Source organism: Sinocyclocheilus anshuiensis, unplaced genomic scaffold (assembly GCF_001515605.1).
Source record: "Sinocyclocheilus anshuiensis isolate Anshui unplaced genomic scaffold, SAMN03320099.WGS_v1.1 scaffold544, whole genome shotgun sequence".
Taxonomy (NCBI): domain Eukaryota; kingdom Metazoa; phylum Chordata; class Actinopteri; order Cypriniformes; family Cyprinidae; genus Sinocyclocheilus; species Sinocyclocheilus anshuiensis.
Window position 1 is genome coordinate 1,340,400 of NW_015555763.1, and position 20,344 is coordinate 1,360,743.

At 34.9% G+C, this 20,344-nt stretch overlaps 1 protein-coding gene across 1 annotated transcript in view; it reads left to right on the forward strand.

The window, feature by feature from the left end:
• The window catches only part of LOC107674071 (rho GTPase-activating protein 5), a 50,357-nt gene extending 32,112 nt beyond the window's left edge, over positions 1 to 18,245 (forward strand). Inside the window, exons 4-7 of the mRNA XM_016467930.1 lie at positions 11,134 to 11,211; positions 13,786 to 13,917; positions 16,177 to 16,282; positions 16,488 to 18,245. Coding sequence (XP_016323416.1) covers positions 11,134 to 11,211; positions 13,786 to 13,917; positions 16,177 to 16,282; positions 16,488 to 16,803 — 632 coding nt within the window. The 3' untranslated portion in view covers positions 16,804 to 18,245. The remainder of the gene's footprint in view (positions 1 to 11,133; positions 11,212 to 13,785; positions 13,918 to 16,176; positions 16,283 to 16,487) is intronic.
• The last annotated feature ends 2,099 nt before the right edge of the window (positions 18,246 to 20,344 follow it).

Below are 20,344 nucleotides of genomic sequence, written 5' to 3' on the forward strand. Positions count from 1 at the left end.
CAGAATTTGTATCCATCAACAGAAACATGCATTAGCCGAACTCTAACAAACCATATTACAGATGCATTGTCAGATTTAAGTTGAACCGCGGTCCTAGTGCATGCCGAACCGTGTGTGGAGAACGGTACGGTTCGATTTTTTACCGAGAACTGTTGCACCCCTAGTGGTTAGGGACAAATCATAAACTGTAACATATTAACTTTACAACTTTCTCACACTCAACTACAGTATCTCACATAGATGGATGATGGGGTAGGGTTGTGCCGATACACGATAGTATCGTGTATCGATGATAGTCAGAGATATCGCCTGTGGCATTTTTTCCATCATATTTCTTTTCCGCGTTTTTACAGTGCTGCGCATTATATCCAGTCACACACGATTCAGTCAAGTTTATGAATGCAACGGCCAATCAGAAGCGTTCAGATGAGTCATCACTGGAATTAGTAACTTGCAATGTTTCTATTAAATTGTTATCATGTTAAATACAAATTCAGTCATATTAAAAATATTTTATGACATGACATCCATATACTACTTAACTAAAAATATATCATGTATAGTTAATAGATCACACATTAGGCTACTTTTAGCCTTACCCTGGAGTTGGTTCACTCTCCGGCTATGAGTCTAAGTCAGTAAATAATAAAATAAATTAGCATGATAATATTGTGTATCGACGATCTCACAGGCTGACGATATGACTGTGGAGCATATCGCCCGACATTAATGTGGGCTCCACTGTCTTCACTCCTATAGAGCGCAACAGTCGGGTTCTGGAAGTAAATATCACATTCTCTTTCTCCATGGAGAAATAGATCTTTAGGAAAAACATAGGTTTAATTTAAAAAAAAAAAAAGGTTGTTAAATAATTGGATATGCTTCTGTAGAAAATACTAATAAATGAACCTTTATAAAAATCATTGTGTAGTAGTAAAGAACTATGCAACCCACATTCCTGCAACACTTGGATCCACCAATGAAAGAAGATGCTGTTGCCATAGAAATGAGAATCATGTCAAAAGACTACAATCAATTTTCTGAACAACTTACACTAAGGGTTGAGGGTAAATACGAGAGGAAATACATCTTTTTTTATTCATCAGGTTTATATTGATTGATCAAATGTGGCAGTAAAGACTTTTGCAGTTATAAAATTCTATTTCAAATGAAAGCTGTTGAACTTTTTCACTTCTGAATTTCACAGTACCACACACATATTAAGCAGTTTTCAACACTGATGGTAATAAATGTTTCTTAAGCATCAAATCAGCATATTAGAATGGTTTCTGAAGGATCACGTGACACTGAAAACTGGAGTGATGATGCTGAAAATACAGCTGTCACGAATTGAACAATCTTACAGACCCCACATTTAGTATACAGTAAAGTTTATTTTTAACCACTTTGTGATTTAAACTTCAATATTGTATTTTATACTTAGAATAAAAATTATGGTATAATGTAAAACTATTGTATGCATTTATAGACTTTTATTTATTACATCATGTGCAATGTATCATGGGCTTGTACCTTTGTAACTTTGTTTTGGTTTAAGGCTTAGAACTTGTTCAAAAATTCCTGTGGGAAAAATACCTCTGTAACTAGGGCTGCGCGATTATGACAAAAATCATAATTGTCGATTATTCCCTTGTAATTGTAATTGCGATTATTAATTATGATTATCCCAATTTACATTGAATGATGTTTATACCATTGTTTGATGCAACTGCATGCCGTATTTTTATATGAAAATAAACAAGCTGAAAACACTAACTGAAAAACTTTTAGTGCTTTTCTATAGTATTAAGCCTCAAATGTCAACTATACATCGGATTGATTTCTTTAAATGATAAAAAAAGTAAAAATATAAATGGTATTATAGTGTTATACTAAAACTAAAATTAAAACAATGGAAAAACCCTTAAGATAACATGTAGAAAGAAAAAAAAAAGCATCTTAAACACACAGAATAATATTAGGACTTTGAACGATTAATTGCCACTTTGAACGATTACTTAATTGTGGCATCCATAATTGTAATCGTGATTAGAAATTCGATTAATTGTGCAGCCCTATCTGCAACCAAGACTTTCACAGTAGTCACTGTTGCACTCTAGTGGTAGTCGTTGCACTGTAAAATTGCTCATTTGCATAAAGTTTAAACTGGTCTTGACCTTGTTGAGTCTCTGGACATGCTTGCTTGTGTCACTAATGGTCACTGTTGCTTATGTCCCTTTGAAATCACCAACACTCATTGACAATGAATGACTTCCTTCTGCTTTTACTATGAACAGGGCTTAATGCTCGTGAAAACAAATACTCATGAAGAACATGAAATTTTAGTTCCTCTAATGAAGCATCAGACATGCAGAATCTGTGTGCAGTGCACGTTTTCTGTGATATTGTCCACTTCCTGCTGTGTAACCACTTCATCAAGAGCTAAATCAGCAGTGCCCATAATGGCAGGTTTTCATTACTATGCTGACCTTTTGTGTACGTCAGCTGGCATCACTTCAAACCAGATTCAAAATTACCTCTGTTAAAAGAGAAGGAGTCAAAGCTTGACTGATAAATCTGTGTTATATTGTGATTTCTGGGTTTTATATGAGTACCTGATTTGATTTATTGTCTGTTTTTGCATATGGGCTCTATTTTGACATTTCCTGTGCTATGGTAATGCCTGTGATTTCCTGTATCATGGTGGCCTTTTGTTGCCTCTGAGGTTGAACGCGATGGTGATCTGCTGATGAGGAGGTGCAGATAAAGTCCAGTGGTGGATGGGAAGGGCATAGAGGGGACAATAGACGTGCATCCAAATTAAGATCACTTCCCTTAGTCTGGCTTCCTGTTACTGTTTTTTTTACAACACTTTTGACATTGACCTTCCTCACAGCATTTGACTAAAGATCACCATGTCTGAAATCCATGCGCTGACTGATTTTACTTTTATGGCTGCCAGCTGTTGGACACCATAATTATTGGTGCGTTAGAGTCCTCTTGGGAAGTTTGTATTTATGTGTTGTGAAGTCATAATTACGAAGTCAGATCGCAATGCACCTTTTCTACATAAAATTAAAAAATTTTAAACTCTTCATCTACTGAATGATGAATAAAGAATGTGCATTGGGATAATGTGGGATAAGTGTTGCATAATGTTTTTATTCTATCGTAATTGTACAATACTGTGGTATTTTGTAAATGCAATTTCAATTTAGAAAAAAAACAAAACAAATTGACCATTAATCAAACACTGCATCCATTGTGTCCGATTTAATTTCTCATTGACCCCCAACTCGGAAACTCTGAGCTTAAAGGGATAGTTCACCCAAAAATGAAAATGCTGTCATTTACTCACCCTCAAGTTGTTCCAAACCTGCTCTTTTCTTCTGTTGAACACAAAAGATCTTTTAAAAGAATGTTTGGAAACAAACAGTTGCCGCTAGCCACTGACTTCTATAGTATGGAGAAAAAGAAATACCGTGGAAGTCAGTGGCTACCGTCAAATTGTTTGGTTCCCAACATTGTTGAAAATATTTTCTTTTGTGTTCAACAGAGGAAAGAAAAGTACATCATGACAGAGTTTTCATTTTTTGGGTGAGAACTATCCCTTTAAAGAAAATCCAGAGTTTCCCACTCGTAATTACAACTTTGCGGTGACATTCATATGCGTTCAACTCGTAATTACTATCTTTCCCGATTTGACTTGAATGCACCATATGTTTGAAATGTGTCCGCACTGTATGGTGAGTAACATTTTATGTTATTTGAACCGGTTAAAGTGTGTTTATACTATCCATCAAGTGATTCATATAAACCTGAGTGGCTGAATCTCAAGGAAGTGCAAATGTCTGTTTTTGTGTACAGCAATTTATCCACTATCTGAAATAGTAAGCTGACACGTTCTTGAGCCGGCTGACAGTTCAGTATGTGTGAACTTCTTCAAGGCTTTGACTTTGAAATGGTACAGTGCGTTTAGTCTCGACGTGTTCCTGCACTTGTAAGTGAGCTCTGTTCGCAGTGTCAGGCCGGGCATAGCACCACCAGGCCAGAGCTCACACGTGACAGGCCTGACAAAAAGGGTTGGATCCAAACCCACGCCGTTGCATGGTAACCTCACCAAACCATCATTTAATCTCCATGAGTCATCAACCGGCCGCAAATGACATCACAAAGCAACAATCCACCAGGGATGGATCACGATGGTTGCCTACACTGTAAAAAAAAACAAAAAAAAACTCAGCTACGGCTGCCAAACAAAAACTGTAAAATTAAAGTAAAATATATTAATTGAAATAAAGTGCAAAAACAATAATTTTACAGACATTTTCATTAAAGGTTTTACAGAAAAAAAAGTTCTTTTACAGATTTTTCCTTGTTTCAATTACGATAATTTACTTTAATTTTACGTTTTTTGTTTGGCAGCCTTAGCTGCCAGTCATTTACCATTTTTTTACGGGACTTGTTTTTACATTGTAAAACCTTTATTTTACAGATTTTTTCTGGTTTCAATTACGATAATTTACTTTAATTTTACAGTTTTTGTTTGGCAGCCATAGCTGCCAGTCATTTGACCATTTGTTTACAGGACTTTTTTTACAGTGTAAAACCCTTATTTTACAGACTTTTCCTAGATTATTACAATGAAAGCACTAAATGTTCTACAGATAAACGGTTATTTTACAAATCATTACAATCAAAAACCTTCAATAAAGTGTCAAAGCATGCTCAAGATAGAAAATTAAGCTTTATTTGGAAGACAAAATACAAAGTCTGTACAAATGCCATATAAAATTAAAATTTTACATTTCAGTTTTTTTTTTGTTTTTTTGAAGAAATACAGCACAATTACATTTAAAATACTGTACTAATGGAAGAACATAGAACAGTTTCATCAAAATGTTGAATTAAATATATTCATTTATTGAATGTCAAATTTACATCTGAATAATAAAACTCTTTTAGAATCAATCTTGACAATCTTGTAGATATATCGGTTTTGTATTTCTTCAGTTTTAAAGGACTAGTTCAATTCCAGAATAAAAAATTTCTGATAATTTACTCACCCCCATGTCATCCAAGATGTTCATGTCTTTCTTTACTCAGTCAAAAAGGAATTAAAGTTTTTGAGGAAAACATTCCAGGATTTTTCTCCATATAGTGGACTTCAATGGGACCCAACGGGTTGAAGGTCCAAATTTCAGTTTCAATGCTGCATCAAAGGGCTTTACACGATCCCAGCCAAGGAATAAGTGTCGCTGGGAACTTGTAAAGCCCTTTGAAAGCTGCACTGAAACTGAAATTTGGACCTTCAACCCGTTGGGTCCCATTGAAGTCCACTTTAAGGATAAAAATCCGGGAATGTTTTCCTCAAAAACCTAAATTTTTTTTCGACAGAAAAAAGAAAGACACGAACATCTCGGATGACATGGGGGTGAGTAAATTATCAGGAAATTTTTATTCTGGAATTAAACTAGTCCTTTAAAACTGAAGAAATACAAAATCGATATATCTACAAGATTGTCAAGATTGATTCTAAAAGAGTTTTATTATTCAGATGTAATTTTACATTATCAATGAATTCTTCATAAACAGTTCTTCAGAACCCCCAGGAGGAATTCAATAACTAAAAATTGCATTTCTATCTTATCAGTTAGGGTTACTCTCATGATGAGGTTAATTTTACCTTTGAGAGAAAGAAACAATTTGTGCTGTTTACTGATAGCTTTGTATCTTGTATTTTCCACATAAATTTTATATTAATCCACAATGTTCTACTGCTCCTGTGGGCTCCATATACAGTGGTGTCCAAAATGATTAGAACACTAGTATTTTCACCAGCTATAAAATGGTTTTAAGTCAGTTATTTCTAACTTTTGCTGTAGTGTGTCAGTAGAAAATATCAGTTTACATTTCCAAACATTCATTTTGCCATTAATTGTAATAATCCAGTGAGATTTCAGTTCTTCAGAACCCCCAGGAGGAATTCAATAACTAAAAATTGCATTTCTATCTTATCAGTTAGGGTTACTTTCATGATGAGGTCAATTTTACCTTTGAGAGAAAGAAACAATTTGTGCTGTTTGCTGATAGCTTTGCATCTTGTATTTTCCACATAAGTTTTATATTAATCCACAATATTCTACTGACTCCCGTGGGCTCTATACAGTGGTGTCCAAAATTATTAGAACACTAGTATTTTCAGCAGCTAAAAAAACTAAATCCAGAAGAACTGTGGCAACATCTCCAAGATGCTTCAAGAAACCTACCTGCAAAGCTACCTGAAAAACTATGCGCAAGTGTACCGAGGGCAAAAGCTGCTTTAAACGCAAAGGATGCTTACACCAAATGTTGATTTAATTTAGTTAACAGAAGAAAGTTTATTTATGACATTATTTTTGACAGCATCCCCATTTTACAGAATGTTTACACACGTGCCTAAAACTTTTAACAGCACTGTAGCTTCGCAGGTAGGTTTCTTGAAGCATCTTGGAGACGTTGCCACAGTTCTTCTGGATTTAGTCTGTCTCCGTTTGTTCTGTTTCTTCATGTCACTCCAGACAGACTGGACGATGATCAGATCAGATCTCTGTGTGGAGCACTGGCTGTTGTCAGAAAAAAATCTCACTGGATTATTACAATTCATGGCAAAATTAATGTTTGGAAATGTAAATTTATATTTCCTACTGACACACTACAACAACAGATAAAAATAACTGACTTAAAACCATTTATAGCTGGTGAACATACTAATGTTCTAATAACTTTGGCGATCAGCTGGGGGTAAAAAAAGAAAAAAGATTGTGAGAAGACACCCGTTTTATCTGGGATTAAAACAAACTAAAAACATGGAAGAAAAATACTGCGAACATTCCTTTAAAAATAAATGAATGTTAGTATGTCTTGATGTTAGATATGAATACTCACTTCCTCTGAAGATCATGTGGTAGAAGATTTTCTTTCCCAAAACTTCTGGATCATAAGGGGTAAGCACACACACAAACAAATTAATATCAATTTGTTTAAAGGGGTCATATGATGTTGCTAAAAAGAACATTATTTTGTGTATTTGGTGTAATGAAATGTGTATGGGCTTGCAAAAATGTACTCACCAGCTCCATACAAAATCTTCACAGTTGATCCAAAATCCTGGTTTACATACAGTATTCTTCTCCAAGGATCATGCCTTCAGGTCCTCTCTGTCAAATGAGTTTACATGACCGTGTTCTCAGATTACTCATTTCAAAGTTCCTTCACTTTTTGAGTTTGATCTTAAAACTAACTGACAGTATGGGTGGGCGATATGACCATATTATTTCACAATATAGGACATTTTATTTCACAATAACAGTATATCCCAATACAGTTATTTTTGTTATTTTATTAAACATAAGATCAAAGTAGCAAATTACAAACAATAGGACTAATGCAATAGAACAAAGGTAAGTTAAATACATTTTATTTTCTCTTTCAGTCAACTGCAATAAACTGCACTTAATTATAATTTTATTATATATTATATTATTATTCTCAGAAGAAATAATTTTAGAATCCTGTTACATAAAGAGAGAGAGAGAGAGAGAGAGAGCTCATTTAACCATTATCATGGAATATTTATTTGGTTTATCATGGGGCACATAAATTTATTAATATGCTGTCATGCACAAGCATTAAATAACATGATCATAAAAGTATTTTATTTTTATTCAGATCTTCGGTATACGTGTGATGCTTTGTGTGAGGAACAGATCCAAATTCAAACCATTCAGCGATATGTATCTCCTTCCTCTGTAGCTATAGTAACAATTAAAAAATTTGCTGTTAAGAAGTTTTACAACAAGTTTTACGGCAGCGATATCAAACGCTCATTGGCTCTCGCCGGTTTTGTCATAGATTGCGACATGCCGTGTTTCCGGGGATGCGTGTTTTGAATGAGGAACACGCGCCTTTACGAAGTGGATCGGGATAGTATTTTGCAGCATTTTAACAACTTAAATTATGCACTGCTCCTCACACTAAACTATTATATTCCGCCAGAGAGGACTGCGACTGCAACGCATCGTCATTTGGACTACTGTGGTACTGCTTTTTGACATTTCTGCAATACATTCTTGTGATTACATGTGTCTGTATGTTGCGTTTCTCTTATTGACTGTATACTTTATACACTCTTTATTGGTTGATTTTTTCTTTATAAAAATTTTTTTTTTTTAATGCAATACATTTTTTATTGCATGGTTACATGATTTGTGTATTTTAAGGCTGATTTTCTATTGTGTATATATATTCTATTTCTATTCATTATAAAATGACAGAGTTTGAATGTAAAAATACAGTTAAATATAAAACTAATAAGATTTACTTTAAAATTACAGAAAAGAACATTAAATTGTTAGTATGGACATAAACCTTTAATATAATGAGCTACATTATTTAATTACAGATTATATTTGTAATTTTACGTAAATTTGTACATAATTTAAGAAAACAGAAAAAATACTGTATAAACAATACAGTAATTTTTTGTATAAAAAATGAGAATTACTGTAATTTGTCATTAATGATATAATCCTTAAAATAATAGTCAAGTTGTTAATTTACAGATATTGTTTGTAATTTTACATGAATTTGTATGTAATTTAAGAAAACAGAAAAAATACTGTATAAATAATAAGGTAATTTTCCCGTATTAAAAAATGAGAATTACTGTAATTTGTCATTAATGATATAATCCTTAAAATAATAGTCAAGTTGTTAATTTACAGATATTGTTTGTAATTTTACATGAATTTGTATGTAATTTAAGAAAACAGAAAAAATACTGTATAAATAATGAGGTAATTTTCCCGTATAAAAAATGAGAATTACTGTAATTTGTCATTAATGATATAATCCTTAAAATAATAGTCAAGTTGTTAATTTACAGATATTGTTTGTAATTTTACATGAATTTGTATGTAATTTAAGAAAACAGAAAAAATACTGTATAAATAATAAGGTAATTTTCCCGTATTAAAAAATAAGAAATACTGTAATTTGTCATTAATGATATAATCCTTAAAATAATGATCAAGTTGTTAATTTACAGATATTGTTCGTAATTTTACATGAATTTGTATGTCATTTATGAAAACAGGAAAAATACTGTATAAATAATAACAGATATTGTTAGTAATTTTACATAGTTTCTAAACATAATTTAAAATTACAGAAAAATACTGTAAAATTGTTTTAAGTTATTTCCGTAAAATTAGGATTTTGTTTTTTTTAAGTGTAAGCAATAAATTAATTTGGCTAATTCACCTAGATTTGTTTTATCTACACTTTTGGGGCGATTTATTCACTTCGAGTGTTTTCTTTTCACTTATTTTATGTGTCTTTAAAGCACATGCAAATAATCTACATTTGTGATTGCGAAGTGCAGTGTCCAGTGAGTGTAACTCTACCACTGAGTTAGAATTTGATGTGAATGTATGTCACGCCGGAACGGCAACTGATAGTATCGTGCTACAGCGCACATTCTACAATATTTCTTCAAAAAAAGATTGTGGAGACATTTTAATCATTCATGATCAAAAATCGTTATATCGCACACCCCTAGCTATATCTCTAGATTTCAAAAGAGTCATGTTTCAATTCGTTTGACCCATTTGTGGTAATAGTACCGTACAGTAATAAACAGCCCACATCCGTCACTACACACCTGCCCTTTCCGTGAACAAGGCGGTGAGTTAAGCAGGCTCTTCTGTGTAGCCTCCCACTGCTCTGGAGGAGGGACCGGCTCTGACATGTGCGAGCATCTCAAGAATGCACAGCGGTTTTGACTTGTAGCAGTTAGCAGCCCACAAGGCTTTGGAAGTGACTGTGGGGGCCCTGTAATTTGCATCAGCACTGTGGAGCTGCACAAGGTCATGGCTTCACAGAGCTATCTTTAGCTTGATAAACGACCTTCAGTAGATTAGACATAATGAAAATAAAGAGATACATGCAGCATTATCTGTCAGGGAATGGGGTCATTGAATTCTGCTGCATTACCTGCATTTCTGGCCTACTTTTTCTCTCGGTGAGATCAGCTCGCATGTCCACTCATCCATCTGGAGTGGCCCAGTTTACTGTGTTGAGTGCATGATTTTAAATATTTGAGCGAAGGCTGTAGAAAAAGAGTTGTTCTGTGATGTGGGAAGGCTATAGATCTATAGCTTTACTGCTGTCAGTAATATTTGGTCTTCTGAGGAAGATTTGCTCCTCTGTAATGACAGCATTTCTGCGGATGGGACACAAACATGTACTGTTTTGGCAGATGCTTTCTTACCGGTGACTGATAACAACAAACTGTTGTATTACGTACTTGGATGGATACAGCAGCAAAAGTACTAAGAACAACACAACAGCACAAATACAGCTAGTCATATTTAAATCTTTAGATGGAAGCTGCTCAGGCTAGCAGGGCATCTCTTTCTTGAAATAAAAGGCAAACTATGGTGTCTAGGGCTCATATATTGATATCACAATGATTTTGAATTAGTACTTCAGGTCCTTATATCTGTATTTATTTTAAATTAAATTATTATGATTTTTTTTATTATGTGTAAAATTAAAATGCTAAATTATTTTTTTATTTATTATGTGTATTTCTTTATTACTATTGGTAAATTAGTTTTTTTAATTGTCTAATTATGTGTTTTTATATAAATAATTTTATTTATTATGTGTAAATTACTTAATTGTAAAAATAACTATATTGATTTTTCATACAGTTCAAGTTAAGAAGCAGCAGATAATCTCAATAAGCATACATTTTAAAACCAGAGTACCTGGAGTAAGATACCCACAAACAATTAACTAAACTAAACTTTAATTTAATTTTTGTCATTCTCTGAAAAATATAATTTATAATTGATAATTTTGTATCTTTGAATTTTCTTCATCCTTTACTGTTTCTTTGTTTGTGTTCACTTCATGTTCAATAAGAAACTGTGGAACTGACACCTATCGTTTAATTTGTGCATCCTTTTATATGGCTGCTTCAAGCATTAGCTGTTTTTTAGAGCACTGACTGCTTTTTTCCACTGAGATTTTGTCACATAACCTTTGTGGGATTGATTTTAATGAAGTGTCGCTCTTAATTTGCAGGTCTCACCACAGAGGGCCTTTATCGAGTGAGTGGAAACAAGACGGATCAAGACAACATTCAGAAACAATTCGACCAGGGTACATACTGATTTTAACTAGGCTCTGTGGGAAATTAGGCTTCATTTGCAGGCGTTTGATGGCATGCCGCTAGGACACATGTTGGAAGATAGTTCACGAATTGGATAGCAGGAGGCTCTGATAAACTCTAGTTTGAAGGGTTAATTTGTATATTTGATTTTCTCGTCACCTCTTAGATTCATTATGGTTTTATTTAAGACACACACTGCTCAGCAGCATTCACCAGAAAGCTAAACAGTCTCAGGTCTCTTGTCTGATTCAGCTGTTTGTTTCATTTTTAATGTGCAATATATTACTCATATTTTATATAAAAATGATGTATTTTATAATAGATAATTTTTACATAAAATATAAGATTTTGTATTTATAGTACATAAATATTAATATAGATTGAATGAAGAAAAGATTACATAATAAAATGTAATTTAATGTAAAATTTCCAACTTCTAGCTATCAAGACTTAAAGGGTGCACACTCCATTCTGCAGCATGAATGACGAGAAACAGGCCCTGAATTACATGATTATGATCTGTTACACTGTAAATGGACAATTCCTGTAAAAACAAACTTGACATTTGTGGCTTCTGACTGGCGTGATGCCTGCAGGCCTCCATCAAGCTGTGATTCGCACTAGTTATTAGCTTATGCAGGACATTTTTTTTGTGACATAAAAGTGATCTGTTATATTCTCATTTTAAAGCTCAGAATTAAATCATCACTACGCTGACAATATATTGAGGCAGTTACAGGCTAGTGGTGGGCAGTCTGACCAAAATTTATTCCATGACACAAACTGTTATTTCACTGTAATGGTCTATATTACAATATAGTTACTTTTTCTGCTAATTCATTGAAAATTTTTTATTATATATATGAAATAACCGTGACTATTTTGGATAATGCAGTGAATTCAGTCTTTTACTTCATTTGTTTGTTTTTTCTTTTTCTTTGTAGCTAGATGGACAGGAACCAAATGATAAGATTATTCATAACAAATGAAGCCTGGCATCCATGCAAAAGCCGCTTTTAGCACATTATGTAACACTTGAGTTAAAAAACAACAGCCTCAAAACAGTAAAACTGACATTATAAAACAGAAAAAATTGCTGTGCCTAACAAAACTCATAAGTACTTCCTTATTTTGACACATTTGCAATGTATTTCCTCATTACTATTTTGCATTGCTGTTTCCCTGTCACTCTCGTGTGTAAATAATACCATTATGCAGCTTACTATTACAGAAGATACACTTTTTTTATTTTGTGGCTAAAGTGAATCCACTCTTGTTTTCATATATCTTTCAAATCAAACACTAGTCGGAGAGATCTAGTCTGACAGCTGTCATTTCACCTTAAACCCGACTCTTACAGCCTCTCTTTCTCCTCCCCATCCTCTCCCATTCCTCTTTATTTTCCTTTTCTCCATAGTTTTCCTTTTATTCTGCTTAATTCCGTTAAATCTGTTTTAGTGGCTTTACCAGCACTGACAAAGGGAGCTGGATGCTTATGCAAGCTCACACTATTTTCATTCTTCTCTCAGACCACAGTATTGACCTGATAGTGATGGATGTAGCCGTGAACGCCGTGGCTGGGGCCCTGAAGGCCTTCTTTGCCGACCTCCCCGACCCCCTCTTGCCTGCAGGCCTCCATCAAGCTGTGATTCGCACTAGTTATTAGCTTATGCAGGACATTTTTTTTGTGACATAAAAGTGATCTGTTATATTCTCATTTTAAAGCTCAGAATTAAATCATCACTACGCTGACAATATATTGAGGCAGTTACAGGCTAGTGGTGGGCAGTCTGACCAAAATTTATTCCATGACACAAACTGTTATTTCACTGTAATGGTCTATATTACAATATAGTTACTTTTTCTGCTAATTCATTGAAAATTTTTTATTATATATATGAAATAACCGTGACTATTTTGGATAATGCAGTGAATTCAGTCTTTTACTTCATTTGTTTGTTTTTTCTTTTTCTTTGTAGCTAGATGGACAGGAACCAAATGATAAGATTATTCATAACAAATGAAGCCTGGCATCCATGCAAAAGCCGCTTTTAGCACATTATGTAACACTTGAGTTAAAAAACAACAGCCTCAAAACAGTAAAACTGACATTATAAAACAGAAAAAATTGCTGTGCCTAACAAAACTCATAAGTACTTCCTTATTTTGACACATTTGCAATGTATTTCCTCATTACTATTTTGCATTGCTGTTTCCCTGTCACTCTCGTGTGTAAATAATACCATTATGCAGCTTACTATTACAGAAGATACACTTTTTTTATTTTGTGGCTAAAGTGAATCCACTCTTGTTTTCATATATCTTTCAAATCAAACACTAGTCGGAGAGATCTAGTCTGACAGCTGTCATTTCACCTTAAACCCGACTCTTACAGCCTCTCTTTCTCCTCCCCATCCTCTCCCATTCCTCTTTATTTTCCTTTTCTCCATAGTTTTCCTTTTATTCTGCTTAATTCCGTTAAATCTGTTTTAGTGGCTTTACCAGCACTGACAAAGGGAGCTGGATGCTTATGCAAGCTCACACTATTTTCATTCTTCTCTCAGACCACAGTGTTGACCTGATAGTGATGGATGTAGCCGTGAATGCCGTGGCTGGGGCCCTGAAGGCTTTCTTTGCTGACCTCCCCGACCCCCTCATACCGTATTCTCTCCACCCAGAGCTAGTTGAAGCAGCCAGTAAGTATCGATTCATTCAGATTCTCAAGTGCTTCCTCTTTGGCTGAGATTTGTGGTAACAGACTGCTTTAGAACATCTCATTTTATTAGTTACCGATTGTTTCATTTAAGACTTTAAGCTGACAGTTTCTGCTAAGTGAGGCATTAAATGGCTTTATCTAACTTTAAGTAATAGTGTTGTTTTTTTTTTTTTTGTTAAAATACATACGGCTGTAAGTCAGTCATTTGTAGGTTGATTTCTGCAAAAAACTGTCACTGTGCCACAAAAAACAATATTCCATTTCTTTAAGCATTACAACGACAGTAACATTGACTCAACCAATGGTGTGAATTTAAGGCGTTTTTCAACCTTGTTGTTGACTAGCTTATGATTTTCAAATGTTTAAAGGCACTGGTTTCTCGCCATGAATATAGCCGCGGCAGCTGGCATGGCACTTAATTATAAACAAACAAATATTTCACGTAAGGATTGGAAAAATTGTAGCAAAATGGCTGAAGATCTGTGTTAGCAGCTGTCTTAAGTCACTGGGGTATATTTGTAGCAATAGCCAAAAATACATTGTATGGGTCAAAATTATTGATTTTTCTTTTATGCCAAAAATCATTAGGATATTAAGTAAAGATCATGTTCCATGAAGATATTTTGTAAATTTCCTACTGTAAATATATTAAAACTTTTGATTAGTAATATGCATTGCTAAGAACTTCATTTGGACAACTTTAAAGATGATTTTCTCAATATTTAGATTTTTTTGCACCATCAGATTCCAGATTTTCAAATAGTAGTATCTCGGCCAAATATTGTCCTATCCTAACAAACCATACATCAATGGAAAGCTCATTTATTCAGCTTTCAGATGATGTATAAATCTCAATTTCGAAAAATTGACCCTATGACTGGTTTTGTGGTCCAGGGTCACATATAATTTTGCCAGTGTTAGAAGGTGTAAGCCATCAAACTTCAGTTGACTCCATCTGTAGTCATGTGTCTGACCCTGGCTCTGACCTCAGCCTCTCATTCAAGCTTCAGTCTTCACAAACAGCAGGTGGGCTGTGTGTCCAGGCAAAATGAGGCAGGTTTAGTGACACAGCGTTCATCCGTTGCATCAATACAGGCTGCGGCTACAAAAGAGACAGGAAGTGTGTCTGCTACAACTATGAGAACAAGTAGAGACCTGCCCGTGTTACTTCACCATTTCAACAGCCTATGAGTCGAGTTTTTTTTTTCTATCTGTACCTGGTTTCTTCTTTCAACTACGTTCAATATTAATCCCATCACCACAACGTCTAATCCCAGCCGAAGGTAGCTGAGAAGTCATTTAAATGCATCTGCATTTCCGTTTGATGCTTCCGAGTGCTGAATCTAATCCAGGGCCCCCTGTGATGTACTCCTCAATATTTCTGATCCACACTGCTGTAGATAAATTAATTTAAGTGCTGGGATGCTGTTCTTTTTGAATGTACTGATATTTCGCTTTATCTCTTCCCTCCCCTTGCAGTTTTTTGGCCAGGCGGTTGTTCTTAAACAGAAATCTCTTTTTGATGATGAGTAAGACACAAATGCAAATTTCTAATTGTCTTTCTGCTGGAAAAGATAAAATATGTATTTATTATGTGCTTTTAAATTTTTAAGTTTTAAATATTCAGTCCTTGTTGAACTTAATTATGAGCTGATTGCACGTTTCTCTGAATACTTGATTCTGATTGGTCAATTTTGGCAATCTGCAGTTAAATACTTTTGTGTAATATATAGGGATGCACAGATATTGAAATTCTGACCGATAACAAAATGTTAAATACTGCACTTTTTTGGTTTTGAAAATAAATGCTACAAGCTAAAATGAGTCTTTTCAAATTCTACAAGTGAATTTATGCATCACGGCATTCTAATGTACAGTGAAAATGGATGTTCATTTGTGAGGTCACTAAATATTACATTTAAGAGAGTTATTAAATGACTAGTCTGTATAAAGATCAACTTTAAGTGAGTGTTAGATGACAATGTAAGTGTAAATAAACAAAAATATGGGAAATTATTATGTATTGCTAGTTTAAAGTCTTTTGCATCACCCTTTCTCACATGATAAACTCGTCATGTCCATTTTATTTTATTTAGTAGTTGTGTAAAAAGCAGAATCATGACATGTACAAATGTATTATCACAAAATAAACCAGAACAGGTATTAATCGGGAGGTATTAATAAATACATCAAAGTCTAAATATTTCCTCACTTCTCTGTTAAATGTGTCTTTCTCCAGAAATTGTAGATCATTACGAGAGACTGCAAGTGCTGAAGGAAATAGTGAGAAAATTTCCTCCCGTGAACTATGAAGTTTTCAAATATGTCATCACTCACCTCAACAGGTAAAGCTTGGGCTTCCCCATCTGTTGTAAAAATAGTTAAAATCCTGTTAATAACAATGTATCCCAGGCATCTTTATTTATACAGAGGTTGATTCCCAGCTTTTTCATTTTGTAAATATGAAAATATTATGTAATGTATATTTTGAGAAAAAATATACTTAAAAATACTTCTCAGGAATGAATTTGAATCTCCTTTCTCCACCAGGGTAAGTCAGCATAGTAAGACCATGTTGATGACGGCCGACAATCTGTCCATTTGTTTCTGGCCCACGCTCATGAGGCCAGATTTTGAGAACAAGGACACGCTATCCACCACCAAACTCAACCAGTCCGTCATCGAGACCTTCATCCAGCAGTGCCAGTATTTCTTCTATGGTGGTGAAATCACAGAGCCCTCCAGCGCCGAGGGGACGCCTCCTCCACACGGCCACGGCTTAGAGTCCCTGCTGGCCCTGCAGCTCCCTCCTCCCCTCCAACCACAGCAGATCCAGCACCCGCTGCCCCCAGAACCCCTCATATAGACCCCCTACCCCCATTTGGCTTGTACGTGTGCGTATAAGACTCTTAAAATAAGAAGTGAAAAAAAATGTACAAAGGAAGATTTGACTTGCATTAGACCTCCCTGTCCCCAGTTTTTTTTCTGTTCCTCAGCCATTCTGAATGAGAGGCTGAATAAAACTGTAAAGAAAATGTCTGTTAATTTTACATAGTAAATGTGCACATTGACTAATTTCAAACATGGCAAACATAAGGAAGATATATTTATAAAACTTTTTTTTGTTTTGAAAGACAATGGAGCTGTCAATCACTCACTAAAACCAACACCACATGCACGGCTTGCCGTAATGGCAAAATGTGCCATTTTTCTGCTTGTGTTTGTCCCCTTTTTGTTTTACAATGGACTAAAGATATATTTTTAGGATATTTTTATCTTAAAGACAGCAGTTGTAGTTGGGGTGGTGGTATCCCACAGCGTTTGGGATTGAACTAATAGGAGTTTATAAAATCAGGGGCACCTGCCTAGGATGCACTTTGTCCTACAGACTTTGAACTGGGAACCCCTCGTACTCTGGAAACCACAGAAAGGGAAACAGCCCACTGCAACAGTTTGGCACATCTCAGAGATCCAGGCTTCAGAAGACGCCCGGCTATCTCAGTCTCGTTTCATGTTCCTTCAAAATTTCTATGGTTCTGTTGATTCATTTCTTAAACTGAATTTGCATGTTCTTTGCCACTTGTAATAACTGAAAGAGAGAAAAAACAAATGCTTAACTGTTTTTATGCAAGACTTTTTTTGTTTTGTTTTGGTTTTAAATCTAACTTGTTTGAGGGAACATTAAACTGGGGTAAAATTGTTATATTTGTTCGTTTGTGTCATGCCATAGTTCGACTCATCATATTTTGACTTTGTTTCCCTACAATAGGAAAATATAAATATATCTGTATCTATCTATATATAGATATAGATATGTCTGCATCGTTTGATGGCTGGCAAAATCAAAATCCCGGGGTACTGGAGCTCTGAATAATCTTGTAAAACCTATAATCAGATTTCTTTGTGGTATGATGTATAAAAATTCGGGGTTAGATCCATTGACTGTACTTAATTCCCTATATGAATAAAACTTTTTTGTTTGTTTTTTTATTAGATGGTACTGAATTTTGTTCCACTGTAACAGATGCTGTTTATAAAGCTTGCAGTTTTTGCGTGGAATACGGCACAACTCAGAGGTGTTTAGTTGTGATGCTTGTATGTGAATGGATGGGAACAGAAATTACAAGATTTATCTCAATTGACTCACTAAAACGGAGGAAAGGGCTCAATAGGGTAAGTGTGCAGCTGCTAGGATTCCATTTAGTGTAGTTTAAAAGAAAAGAGCAACATTATGTTCATATGACTGTCTCAAATGATGTACAAACTAAATATTTTAACATCATCAGCTATGTATTATAGTAAATAAATGATTTTGACAAATGATGTTTGCCTGATGTTATTTTTCGTTTGCGTGAGTCGTCACACATGAAGAAACAACTAATGGCAGGGTGTATTTATTTGTACCTTGCAAACAGGGTTGCCAGATCTGCGCAACAGAACCAGCTTAATGGCCAATCAAAACTAGCCAAAGTTTTATTTCAAATAAAATAAAATACCAAAACTTAAAATATTCCACTCCCATACATAAAATACATATTTTAGTTACTGTTATGCATTACACGCAGTAGTAATCATAAACCGTCTCCTGGCAAGTTTAAAGTAGCCCAGTTCTTGGCAACCCTGTCTGCAATGTTGCTACTGCAGTCCTGTGAATGAGGTGCGCCACCTTCAGGGTCAAGGTATGAACTACACAACCCAATCCAACAGTGTGCGCTACTGCGCTTTATTTGATTTGTTTACATTATTAGGCACAATTCCTACGTGTTTATGCTTTGTAGCGAATATGCTAACATAACTAGCCTCAAGGACACAAAACTGAGCTTATGTATGATCGAAAATTCAACATTTCTGGAAGGAAGTCAGCTTCTGAAAGCTTTTACCATCCAAGGTGAGAATTTAACCCCGTCACATTCAGTGAAAGGGGAATTGTTCTTGCTCTCTAACCTAATACATTTGATCGCTCAGCTCACTTTGTCTTGTATGAAGAGTAACAAATCATGTAGTTATTCTTGGCTGCATGTGGAGGTCTTGTGAAATCTGAGACCAGCAAAACTACTTTAAAATTTGGCTTTGAGTGCCAGTTAAGATTTTGCACATTGCAAGATAAATGGGCCTAATCATTTAACAGATAAGGATAATGTCTGAGGGGGGAAAGTGCCTTTTTAGCCTAATATTATAGAGAAGTAGTCCACCCAAAAATGAAAAATCTGTCAGAATTTATTCTCCCCTATGTCTTTTGATACCTGTATGACATATGTGAATATTATAAAATGGATAGTTCCGGTCCTTGATTCTGATTGGTTGAGCCGCGTTCGAAGCTGTTGTAAATTACACTACAAACATACACCTTTGGTTACTTGTGTGTGTTGCTCGGCAACCGCTTTGTTGGAACCACAACTGTTTCTGAGGAACTACATTGTTTGGTGGAAGAATACTGTTTTTATTAATATCATTACACTTTATTCTGTGAAACCTTACTACGTATATGGAATAACCGTTTTATAAAAGCCCCATGAGGCCGTGGTTTACAGTGAATTTATAACAGCTAACGGAGTGCCTAAAACCCCCTTAGCTGTTATAAATTCACTGTAAACCACGGCTTCTTGGGGCTTATTGCTTTATTCAAGCTTCTCTTTTCCATACAATGAAAGTGAACTTAAATTACTTACATTTCTGTCAGTTCCTCACATTAAGCTCAACATATGGCTTCAGGTTTGGAATATAGTGCATATGTATGGACCACTTTTACATTGTTTTTGCCTTTATGGAGCTTGACAGGACCTCGTCCCCATCCACATTCATTGAGTGGAAAAGAGAAGCATGAAAAATCCCCAACTATATTCTTTTGCATTTTACATAAGCGTGAGGGTGAGCAAATGATGGCAGAATGGGCAAAATAGCCACCAAAGAATACTGATAACACATTATATGTTTTTGCTACTACTTTATAATTGGGAATTTGCTTCATATTTTTAAACATGTTGACAGATTTATGACAGAAGTAGATGGAACGGTTAATGCTTGCAGGTGCAGTAGTGCAACAGCCTGCCAAACACAGCCTGCACTTGTAAAACATGAGAGACTACAGTCCAGTTCTGATTGGGAACAATGTTAATCACTCACAGCTGCTCGATTGCAGGGAAACAGTCACGTCTGACCTGCAGCTGACTAAACTGACAATAAAAACGGCAATCACATCATTGCAATTTCCCCGTTAAAATGGCACACTGCCACATTTGGATTTATTTCGTTGTCAGATTTGAACGCATCTGTAAGGAGAGGGCAAAAGACAATATGGCAGCAGGATTGACACTGATTTAGTTGAGTTGTCTTTTCACTGAAAATTTACTCTGATTAATCATAAATAGTAAATATTTGTTGAAAAAAAAAAAGCCATAGAGTGTGTG